Source organism: Echinops telfairi, unplaced genomic scaffold (genome assembly GCF_000313985.2).
Source record: "Echinops telfairi isolate 266 unplaced genomic scaffold, ASM31398v2 ScPeMD7_3533;HRSCAF=4204_0, whole genome shotgun sequence".
Lineage (NCBI taxonomy): Eukaryota > Metazoa > Chordata > Mammalia > Afrosoricida > Tenrecidae > Echinops > Echinops telfairi.
Genome location: NW_022107431.1, coordinates 12714800 through 12727388, shown reverse-complemented (window position 1 = coordinate 12727388; position 12589 = coordinate 12714800). Strand labels below are relative to the sequence as shown.

The window sequence follows — 12589 nt, the reverse complement described above, 5'->3', positions numbered from 1 at the left end:
ACCTCCTGGAGGGTCAATCCACCTCCTGGAGGGTCAATCCACCTCCTGGAGGGTCTTCTTCTTTGTCACTCTCCTTCTACTTCACCAAGTATGATATCCTGCCCAGGGACTGGACTCTCTTGACATCATGCCCAGAGTACATGAGACTACATCTCGCCATCCTTGCCTCTAAGGAGCGTTTTGGCTGTACTGCTTCAAAGACCGAGTCTTGGAACATGGCAGAAATCGTGATGGGGGAGCTGGAACTCCAAGTCAGAGTTGCAACAGCGTCCAGATTCAACTGGCAGCACTGTATCCCAGCATCCTTTGCTGAATGCGAGCATGGATTGGTGCTCGGCAGAAGGCTGGTTTCTGCTGTGGGCAGAGCAAGAAGGCAAAGACAAGGGTACTAGTCAACTCACTTTTGACTAATGACCCCGTCCAATGGGCCTCTCAGGCCTCATTCTCCTCGGCATCTGCCATATGCTGAGCACTGCTTCTTCTGGATTCTATTTTCATGATAAAATACTACTCATCATTGACCTTTTTTAAAATGAGAGTTTACATAGCAAACTATGCTGTCCATTCATTAATTTGCACACAAACTGCTCTATGAATGTCTGCAATCCCCACAATGTGCCAGCCTCTCCTGGTTTCCATCCTTGGGTTCTCTGCTTCCATTTGCCAGGTTTTCCTGTCCCTCCCTGCCTTCTCATCTTTGATTTCTGGGCAGCTAATACCCTTTGGTCTTGAATCATTGAATGCCTTAAGGCAGGCATCCTCAAACTACAGCCCACGGGCCACATGCGGCCCACCGAGGACATTTATTTGGCCCTCCGGGTGTTTTTGCCCCATTTGGTTTTTAACTTCAAAATAAGATATGAGATATGTCCAGTGTGCATAGGAATTTGTTCTTTTTTTTTAAACTATAGTCCGGCCCTCCAATGGTCTGAGGGACAGTGAACTGGCCCCCTGTTTAAAAAGTTCGAGAACCCCTGCCTTAAGGAATACATTCTTCATAGTGTTACTGTTATTTTTTTAAATCATTTTATTGGGGGCTCGTACAACTCATATCACAATCCAAACATCCATCCATTGTTTCAAGCACATTTGCCCATTTGTTTCCAGTCTCATTTTTTGTAGCCCGGAAACACTATTTGGTAGAGAGGTGGCCTCACAAGTGTTTTCAGTTTGTTTCTGGTTTTGGTATGAGAAATGGGCCCTGTTTCGTTTTTTAAACCCATTTGTTAAGAAGATGATTTCTTCGCCATTAATGGCTTTCAGCCCTTTGTCAAAGATAAGGCGGCCATCGCTGGATAGATTTATTTCTGGCTTCTCCATTCTCTTCCATGGGTTTATGGTAAGATGACCAGATGACCCGCTTTTGGTGGGACAGCCCTGAATTTTGGCATTTTTAAAAAGTCCCAATTTTTGGAAAGAATGCACGACAAGCTAGGGAATGGTCTATTTGGTCCATGTAGACCAAATTTTTAATCAAGAACACTCCCCCACCCCCACCCCCACCAGTCAATGGTGTTCTGCTTTAAATCTGGTCACCTTAGTTTATGGGTCTGTTTTTGTACCAAGCTACTTTGGTACTACTGTGGTTGTAGTAAATCCTCAGGTCAGGCAGAAATGGTGAAACTGCCCACTGTTATCTTCAATAATACTCCAGCTCTCTGGAACTTCTTTTCTTTCCATATAAAGTTGGTGATTCATTTTTACATTTCATTGAAAACTATGGTTGGAATTTGGGTTGGGATTGCATTATGTCTATAGATCACTTGGAGCATTGTTGACATTTTTATGATATTACAATCTTACATTTTCCTGTCTATGAGCATGGTATACATGTCCATGTATATAGACTTGTTTTGGTTTCTTCTGGTAGTGCTTTGTAGTTTTCTTTGTATAAGTCTTTTCTGTCCCTAGTTATATTTATCCCTAGGTATTTGTCCTTTAAGCGCTAGTGACATGGTGCTATCTTTCTGAGCTCACGTTCAGATTTATTTTTGTTATTGTTGAGGAATCCAACCGGTCTGTGCTCACCTTGTTCTGGTCACTGTTCTGAAACCTTCTGTTCATTCCAGTAATGTTGACGATTCCCCTTCCCTTCCTAGTTTGCTGGGAGTTCTTATCAGGAAAGGGCACTGAGTTTTATCAAAACCCTTTTCTGCATTGGTGGGAACAATTGTGTAATTCTTTTCCCCAATCTCCTTTTTCCCAAACCTTTTTATTAGCAGCTAATTCAGACATTATACTACTCCATGGTTCAATCATATTAAGCAGTGTTGTACAATCGCCGCCACAATCTGTTACAAAACATTTTCTTCCCTCTTGAAGTATCAGTTCCCACTTACCCTCTCACCTCCTTAGCTGTACCCCAAAGGAACCCCCTCTCACCTCCTTAGCTGTACCCCAAAGGAACCCCCTCTCACCTCCTTCGCTGTACCCCAAAGGAACCCCATCTCATCTCCTTCACTGTACCCCAAAGGGAACCCCTCTACCTCCTTAGCTATACCCCAAAGGAGCCCTTATTTGAATTACTGTCTATAGATTCACCTATCCTGGGTTTCATAGACCAAAAAACATAGGAAACTACATAACAGAGAGTCAAGAAGGCTACCATCAATGACAAAATACAACAGAGACAAGCTCCAATAGGAAAAAAACACAGAACACATTAAAAACCAGATCAAGACAGAGAGTGCTGGAGAGACAGCTGTAGTAGATTAAAATGATTAATCGGACTTGAATGGTTACAACCTCGTCATTTCATCTCCCTTTTGAGGCACTTTGGGCTTGATCTGGTTTTTAATATTCCCTCTCCCCTTTAAAAATCTGGTGTATTATTACATTGATAGAGCTTCCAATGCTGAGCCATTCCTCGCCCTCCCTTGATCATGATGGATTGTTTTTGGGATATGCTGCTGGATTCTACTAGTTAAAATTTCATGGAGGATTCTTGTGTCTGTGTTCAGGAGGGATATTAGCCTATAATTTCGTGTTTCATGGCATCTTTGCCATCACGGTTATGCAGGCTTCAAAGAACGCATTCTATGTATTCACAAGTGTATCTTACTTTTCTCTGTTCTGGAATAGTTTGAACAGAATTAGTATCACGTCTTCTATGAATGTTTGGTAGAATTCTCCGGTAAAGCTGTCCAGAGTGGTGGCTTTGGTTGTTGGTAGGGGTATTTTAGGATCTCTTCATATCTTCTTTGGTTATGGGTCTATTTAAATGTTCTAACTCAGCATCTGTTAGTTTAGGTAAGTAGTGTGTTTTCAGAGATTTGTCCGTCCCTTTGGTGCTTTCACATTGGTTGGAGCACAGTATGTCCCAGTATTCTGTTATGATCCCTTTTTCTAGTTGTTTCTGGTGTAATGTCACCCACCTCATCTTTAAGTTTTGTCACTTGCATCGTCTCATTCTCTTCTTCAGTCAGTTTGTCAGTGGTTTCCTGATTTTGTTGACTTGCTCGAAGAACCAACTTCTGTTCTTGTTGATTTCAGTTGTATTTTTTTTTCTCCTCAACTCTTTATTTTTCCTTTCTTCTTGCGATGGTGGACTTCTTTTGCTGCTCTCTGACATTTCTTTTGATTCAAGGAGGAAACATTATAATTCACCCACCATGTTCATCAATCATTCTCCTCACTCAAAATGCAGCTGTCAATCAATGCACTAGTCTCAACTTTCTCGATCCCCTTTGGCGTGCTCTACTCCTCAAAGGATTTTCATGTTCATTGCCCCAATCAGCATAATCTATAGAGAAGAATCCAAATTTTCTTTCCCCCAAACTCTTCTCTTCCTGCTTATGTATAATCCTGCACCACAAACTTCCCAGGAGGCGAGTCTGAAATTCTTACTGTTAAGGCAAATTGGTTATCATAGGTAAAGTTGAATCATCTCAATACTCAGATTCGTCATGGCTTTAATTTACCTGCATACACTATTCCTGAGTAATGACTCTGGGCAGACAGTGAACTATGAATCGAATAGTATAAAGGGGAAAGAGGTTCTGCCTTTGCTTTGTGACTAAGAGTTGATCTCAAAGAGGGAGAAATCATGTGTTCAATCAAGATGCTATGAATGAGACCTTGATCCTTCTCCACTAGAAGCTGCAGCAAGTCACATAAAGACAAAGAAGTATAGAATGCATGACAGGATCGGAGAAGATGAGTAATTTGGAAAATGGTAGCTCATAATGTAGAACAAATAAGTTGAGGACAGGATGGCCTTACACTACTTGCTAAGACATTTGGCTGTTTATTTAGTAGGGCAAAATGCCCTGCCTAGCCAAGTGAGTGATGTCGCTCATCTACCAGTCATGGATGTGTTCTATGGTTTTTAGCCCAACGTTCAATTACTCTCCAAAGCCTGTTGCTATGCCCTTCATGCTACCCCTTCCATCTGTTCCTTCGGTTCTTCTCATTCTTCCAGTTTCAGGTTGTCAAATTCCGTTTTACAACTGGCTGTTTCTAAAACAGCCTCTTGATTCCTTACTGACAGAATGTACCTATTATTTTTTCCCCTTCAATGTTTAGATTGGTGAAATCCTGACTGAAATTTTGGGAATCTAAAGTATTTCAATACGTTTTGACAATATTAAGAACACATTTGTTTCAATTGACTTGCATTTAGGAAGGAAAAAGTATATTCTACAGCTTGGTTTTCAAAGGGTTGGTGATTGGATGGAGAAGGTGTGTGTTGTCATGGAATCAAGCAGGGCCTGTCTCCCAAATCCAAGACGTGGGGATGCTTGTGTAGACACTTGAGATCAATTCACTCTAGAAGCAGAGGAGCAAGCAGGGTACCAGTTAGCAAAACTGTGCTTTTCCTTCACCAAATGGATCATTAGTCAAAAATCCCATTTGAAGAAAGGAAAATATTGTTTACACTATTGAATTCATTAAGATACTTCAAGCCAAGTTCTCAAGCAACTTACATTTCCAGTTATCCCAGAGGAATAGAGCTTTAAAGCAGACTGCAGAATGAGACCATAGAAATTCGCTGAGCTACAGAATTTCAAGCAACCTCTTATCCATTTGCAGAAGCACAGAACCCAATTATAGTCATGCTTTAGAGGCCTAGTGCAAAACCAAGTCCAAGTCCATACTTGAGTGTGAGCCTTCATGTGTAAGTTTAATGATTAATGCAGAGCTCTTTAACTCGAACCCGCTTTCCTTCAAACTACATATCAACAGCAGCTGCTTTAGAGTGCAGATTAGAATATGTATTCCATAAACTAGCCAGCGCTTCATACCCAACTCCCATGTTTGAGGAGTTAAAAAAGAACTGAAATGTAGGAGCCATTAGTCAACATTATCAACATTAAAATGCTACTGAAATCCAATACTTTGGGCTGCGTCATTTTTGGAAGGTCACCATTGGTATTTCACTAATGTAGTATACCACAGTACACCTGCCAAAATATAAGATCATCTGGTGCATCGGTGAACAAAAATATCACCCAGAGAACTTATAAGAAACTCCTTAAGAAAAAGAGACTCTCATATAAATCATGTAATTATTCTCTCTCTATGGAAACTCACACCCTTTAGAATACATAACTTTTGAACATCAACAACTATGAATGTTTCCTATTTAACTCTGATCAGCTCCGGGTAGAGGGCTAAAGCCAATTAAGAATTTGACACGATCCTACAGCTCATCCATGACATTTACTTGATGCCACTCTTCAAATGAGAAATGCCACTTTTAGTGAAACATTTTATCTGGGGTTTCCAAATTCAGACTCGCCATCCATTAACTAGCCTCGTTGATCTCCTTGTCCATCCCTCAGCAAGCTCCCTGTAGGCTCCTCTAAAGCTCAGGTTGGAAAAGTCCTTGCTAGTCTGTGTTGGTGTTAGTCCCTGTGCCTTCTGAAGAACACAGAATACTTTTGGCACACTATCCGTTAGAGGCAAGGATAGCAAGGCTTTGCCTTCCATGCTTTGAACAGGCGAGACCAGTCCCTGGAGAAGGACATCATGCTTGGTCAAGTGGAGGGGCATCGAAAGAGAGGAAGGCCCTCAACGAGGAGCATTGACACAGGGGCTACTACAGTGGACTCAACCGAAGAATAATTGTGAGGGTGGCGCAGGAGAGGGCAGTGCTTTTGGTCTGTTGTGCATGGAGTCGCTATGGGTTGGAACCCACTCGATGGCACCCAACAACGACAACAACCCACTGACTGTAGAGCTCCTTACTGCAAGGAGACCCCTTCTCTTAGCTCCATTATTAGACAAGTCAGGGAATGCTGCTGGTTCTCAGAGCCTTGTCAATACCTGGTTTTCATCCCAGCCAGTCAGAAATATGTGATAACTCAGGAAGTGAGCTCTCCCTCTCTCACTCATTTGTGTTTCCAGGGAAAGTAGGAGATCAGCGAACCACTCAAAGGCTCTCGCATCCCGGCAGATCCAGTAGAAATACACCTGTCAGGAGAGAAGGCAAGAGAACAGGTTGGCCCCTCTTTCCATAATGTGCTGATCATCACAGCCTACTTTATCTCCATTTAAATGACTGGAGCCCAAATGGGCGCTTCTGAAAAACAACACGCTTCTCCCTGCCAGGGAACAAACAGGCACAGTCTGATTTCTTTTGGAAAAACAACAACAAAAAAAACCACCACAGGAAACCCCCTCACATTGTGTTTGAAAGAGCCCAGAATGAATTCAGAGCGCTGGCAGCCTGTAAGCTGCTGCCAGATCCCTGGATGAGGATCAATTCCCCACATGGCTGGCTGGGCTTCTTGGAAACGAGATTAATAATCACAACTCTGTATGCCTTCTTTTACTCCCCCAGGCAGGATAAGTCCGGAGACCAACTCCCTTCAATTTTACTTAGGACCTAAGCTCAGGATTTGAACTCTGCTCTCCGGAGAGTCCGAAGGCTAGTGAACTAATCCACTCAAACAGCTATGACCTCTGGGGGGGTGCAGATTATGGTAATTGCAGAATCCACCCAGAGAGGTCAGAAATCTCCCTTCAGCCAGATATACCGGTGCCCATGGAAGCTGATGGGTGACCTGTGGGATGTGTGTCAACTGCCGTAATGGAATGTCTAAGAAGGCTCTCTCTCTCCATATCTCTCAAGCGAAGGCAAGTATTCTGAGTTTAATAAATGGGCTGAGATAGGGGATAGTTTGGCTTTGTTCAAACAAAGGCTTCCTTTTGATGCCGAGTTTCAGATGAGCGCACCTGGGAGAAGTCAGAGGAGAGAGAGCTACTTGTTCGTCTGACTTCTCTTGCTCTTTGACCCTCGGCTGTCCCCACTCCTTCCACACTCAGAGGGCTGATTATGGTGGTAGTTGCTAGGTGCCATCAAGCCAGCCCCAACCTATGAAGACCCTATGTACAACAGACCCCAACACTGCCTGGGTCCTATGTCATTCTCATGATTCTTCGTGTGTTTGAGCCCAGTGTTACCTCTACTGCATCAGTCTATCTCTTTGATGGCTTTCCTCTTTTTCACTGCCTGAGATAGCTAGTTTATTGTGCCAGCCTGGCCGATAAACCCAAGTGGTATTAACTGAAGGGCAGAGAGATAAATGGCTCGGTGAGCCTCGCCTTTCTTGTCTCTTGCTCTTTCATCTTCGGACCAGTGTGCTGCTGCCTTGCTTGTTGTGCCTCAATTTAGAGGCTACACTACCTGTGGGACGCCTAGCCTGTGGACTGTGTTGCTGTAAGTTGAGGTCCCTTTAAGACCACACGATTGGAATTTACATCTCTGGAGCTGGGGACTGACAGTTGGTGACCTGGCTGACTGTTGTTAGCTGCCTGACTGTTTTGCTGCCTGTGCTGGGATAGCCTAGCTCTCTCTCTACAGAGGACTACCGGACAGCCCTCAGGACTTGAAGGACTGCTAGTGTCTTATAACTCTCTCACAGGAGTGAGTTGCACTGAGCCGTTTGTACTGCTTTATAATTTAACTGTTCATTTCTTGTATTATCTATCTATCTGTTTATAATTTAACAGTTCATTACTTGTGTTATATATCTATCTGTTTATAATTTAACAGTTCATTTCTTGTGTTATATATATCTATCTTTATAAATAAATAAATAAACAAACAAATATATATATATATCAATAATTATCAGCAATCTGGTTTTATCTCTCTAGAGAACCCTGTCTAACACACTGCCCCTCCCCTTTACCAGGCATCGTGTCCTTTTCTGGGACTGGTCTCTCCTGACAACATGTCCAAAGTGAGATGATGTCTCCTACTTCCAAGGGGCATTCTGGATGTACTTATTTCAAGACATATTTGCTTGGTCTTTTGGCAGTACATGGTACTTTCAGTATTCTTTACCAGCACCACAATTCAAACTCATTGATTCTTCTTGGGTCTTCCTTTTTCATTGTCCAACTTTCTCATGCATATGAGGTGATTGAAAACACCAACGCCTGGTCAAGCCCACCTTGGTCCTCAGAATGACATCCTGGCTTCTCAACACGTTAAAGAGGTCTGTGCAGCAGACTGACCCAGTGCAATGCCTCCTTTCATATCTGAACTGTTATTTCCGTAGCATTGATTGTGGATCCAAGAAAGACAAAATCCTTGAACTTCAATCTTTTTCTGTTTATCATAATGTCTCCTATAGTTCAGTTTTGGGCTCAGTAGAATATGTCACCCCCACCCCCGAAAACTAAAACCCAAAACAACAACCACAACAACAACAACAACAAAATCCTCAAAACCCAAATCACTGATATCAAGTCAATAGCTACCTTGTTAGACTCAATCCTCTTTGAAGTCCCGAGGCTATAAATATTTTTTAAATTAAAAGATCATTTTATTGGAGGCTCTTACAATACTTATAACAATCCATACATCAATTTTATCAAGCATATTTGTACATATGTTGCCATCATCCTTTTCTAGACATTTACTTTCTATTGGGCTCTTGGTATCAGCTCCTCTCCCCCTGCCCTGTGACCCCTTGACAAATTATAAATTATTATTATTTTCATATCTTATATTGCCCGCTGTCTCCATCCCCCCATGGTTTCTGTTGTTCGTCCCCCTGGAGGGTGTGTGTGTGTGTGGTTATATTTTGATCATTGTGACCAGGTCTCCCAATAAATTTTATAGGCTATAAATTTTGAAAGGATCAGAAAGCCTCATCTTTCTTTCTCAGAGCAGTTGGTGGGTTCAAATTTCTGATCTTGTAATTAGCAGCTCAACACATAATCCACTACATATCAACCAATTCTTAGCTAACTCCCATCTTAAAGGGCTACACTGTAAGAGTTCTTACCAATACCTATATGAGGGACAGGATTTCAGGACAGAGCAGTTCCTAGAAAAGGACACTGGTAACATGGACGGTCAGCCAAAAGGAGGATGACCCTTAAGGAGAAGGATTGGCACAGGGGCTGCAGCCAGAGACTCAGCCATAAGAACAATTTGAGGATGGCACAGGACAGGGCAGTGGGTGGCGGATAGGTTGCCCTGAGTCTGAAAAGATTCAAGGGCAGCTAGCAATAGCAACCTGTGGGGGACTCTATGGAGTTCTTGGGTGGTGCAAATAATTAACATACTAACTGCTGACCAAAAAGTTGGAAACATCCTTCTGAGAAACCAGTCAATGCAAACCCATGGAACACGGTTCTACACTGACGTACATGGAGACTCCATCAAGAGTGGTCTGCAGGGGCTGGGCTCAATTCCAGAGTCCACGTGGGTGTCTCCTCACCTGAATATATCCCTGGCAATGGCTAGCCAGCACGCCCTCCCTTCCACTGTCAGCCTGCCTGCAAGCTCAAAACCATGCCCAAAAAAGCTGTGGGTGAGATTTAATTAACAGACAGAATTCATGAAGGCTGGGGAAACACAGAATGGATTTCAAGGCTAAGCATCTCACCTATTCTCCTCAGGTGTATGCGTGAATGTATAACATGGATTGTGGGGACGAGGAAAAGATGGTGAGGAAATGCTCTTTTCTCTCAAGAATCCAACCCTATGTATCTAGTGGGCAGCTGTGAGGCACTCAGGATACCAATTCCAGGACAAATGGCCCCTCCCTCCCTCAGCAGGATTACTTCCCCAGAGAAGCGGCTCTTTCTCTCTCTCTGACCTCATCTCTTCTAGAGATTATGAGAGCAAAGTCTCCAGACAGCCAGGTACTGTGCACGTGGACATGCTTCCCCACTCCGTCATTAAGGTCATGACCAGGAGGGACTCTGGAATAGATCATGGAGCCCTGGTGGCACCAGGGTTACACGTAGTGGTTACTTGACAAAGTCAGCAGTTCGAAACCACTAGCTGATCTGAGGGAGAAAGACAAGGCTCTCGACTCTCGTAGAGTTACAGTCTCAGAAACCCACAGGGGCAGGCAGTACTACCCCGTCCTATAGGGTCACTTTGAGTTGGCACCAACTCATCTTTTTTTTTTTTGAGTTGAATAGAAGGAAGAGAAAGAGAATGAAAAGATAAAGACTCTCATGAACTTTTTGAAGTCCCCTGAACATACCAGATGCCCACCACATGTCAAGGCACTGTTCTAAGCACCAGCACGATTAATGCCAAACAACCAAACCAATGACGCAAGTTGATCACAACTCATGGCGACCCCATGTGCGTCAAAAGGGAACTGTGCTCCGTAAGATATTCAGTGGCTATGGTCGTTGGCCTAGTGGTTATTCCCTGGGCTATGAACTCTCAGGTCAGCAGTTCAAAGACACCAGCTACTCCATGGGAGAAAGATGAGGCTTTCCACTGCCATAAAGGGTTACAGTCTTAGGAATCCCCAGGGGCAGTTCTGTTCTGTCCTATAGGGCTGCTGTGAGTCAGAATTGACTTCATGACAGTGAGTGAGTGGTCCTTTGGAAATAGCCCACCTGGCTTCTCTTCCTAAGTACTGCTACATGCATTTGAATAGCCAGCCTTTTGGTCATTGTCTGAGTGCGTTAGCACTTGGGCCCTCAAGGGAGCCGCCTGGAACGGTGACAGAGAACAAAAAGAGGAGCCTCACTCCCTGGAGTTTGTGTGTCTTAAAAGGGAAAAAAGAACAATAAGTAAATTGTAAAATGTGTCAAATGGTGATGGGTAAGATGGAGAAAGCTCAGGCAGTCTGGGAGGGACTGCAGGGTAAGAATGGTCCCGGACCTGCTGAGATGGTGACAGTGGGCAAAAGCCGGATGAGCAGAGGGAGGCAGAGGGAAAACTGTTCAGGTGGAGGGACAGAGATTGGCTACTTTGAGGTGAGGTCTCTGAAGAAAGAGCTGTCAGAAAAGCAGACCGTGTGATTGGGAGGAGGGCTGGAGAAATGGGAGGGTTATGGGGCGTTGTGGGTTCTCTTGATACGTGGCTTGTTTTACCTGAAAGCATTGATGGAGCACAGATGGTGGCCTTGGACAGAGAACATACATCCTTTAATTTATTTCCTAAATTTCCCGTCCTTTCGGGAACATGCTTAACAAACATTTATACATGAGTACTGTTTTAGGGCACAAAAAAGGCTCTATTCTCAAATATAATTTAAGGAGAGCATTTGCCAAGTCTTCAATGGGTGAGTGGTTCAGCACTAGACAGTGGTTTGTTCTGTTGTGCATACGGTCCCTATGAGCCCGAACCGACTCAATGGTATCTCGTGGGAGCCCCAAAACAACCAAATGGGAGAAAGACAAGACACAGACAGAGACATCGTCGGATAAGGGAGGCTACTAGCACGAGGCTATAATGATATCTGAAGATTAAGTCAGGATCAGTTACCCGAGGCATGGAACATGAAGAAAACTGTCACCCATTTGTGATTTGGGGCAGGTCAGTGCACCACAGTTACAGGCGGGACTACGGAAGTGGGATCGCAACCATGATCAGGACACCGTCATCATGTTAGACAGAAGATCTTCCAGGATAGGTCCAGGGCCCTCTGACCAAGACAGTCAAACCAAGAATGACACTGCATGACTCATGGCTATGTGACCCCATTTTAACCCAGTAGGGTGAGCTCCAGCAAGGGCTCACTCAGGCAAGCCCCTCAGGGAAACTTCCCCTCCCTGGGCTGGATAGGGATGGAGGCAATCCACCTTCCAATGTACTCTATCTGAGGGCAAGACTCTTCTCATTCTGAGTTAACGGTCCAGAGGGATTCAATGCATGTGAAAATTCTGCAAATAGATTTTGGGTTTTCACTGTCATCCATAGCCTCCTGCAAACAGGGTGGTCAGAATTTAAGCTCTAATATCACTAAATTCAAAATTTGCTTTCTAATTTAAAAAAAAGTTTTCATATCAAGTCCAGTCCCCATCAGGCTTGTCTGGAAAACAGCCAATATTAGCTGCCGCCACCCACTAAGCTTTAGCCTTTTCAATAGTTATCATTTTTGACCTTACTTTCCTGGGGTGTAGCTGCGTGTCAGTGTTTCTATGGTTCGATAGGTCTCTTTTATTGTTTTGCTTCCTTGTCATGGCTCAGTGTGCGTTTCCTCTGTAATTGACCTGCACATGAGACTGCGTATCTTTGGAGGTAGAGGCAAAGGAGGGAAAAGGATTAAGCTCAATGGAAGTGCTTTAGGCAGAAAAAGAAAAAAGGCGGCTTTGAACATAAGAAAAGGGCATGTGCTCTGATTCCCTTTCATCTCCTTCCTGGTGGGGGATACCC

The 12589-nt window shown here is 43.7% G+C and overlaps 1 protein-coding gene across 1 annotated transcript in view; it reads right to left on the bottom strand.

The window, feature by feature from the left end:
- Positions 1-12589, bottom strand: part of NOX3 (NADPH oxidase 3) — a 74531-nt gene that overhangs the window by 17663 nt on the left and 44279 nt on the right. Inside the window, exon 11 of the mRNA XM_004701935.1 lies at positions 6268-6414. Within this exon, the coding sequence (XP_004701992.1) occupies positions 6268-6414 (147 nt within the window). The remainder of the gene's footprint in view (positions 1-6267; positions 6415-12589) is intronic.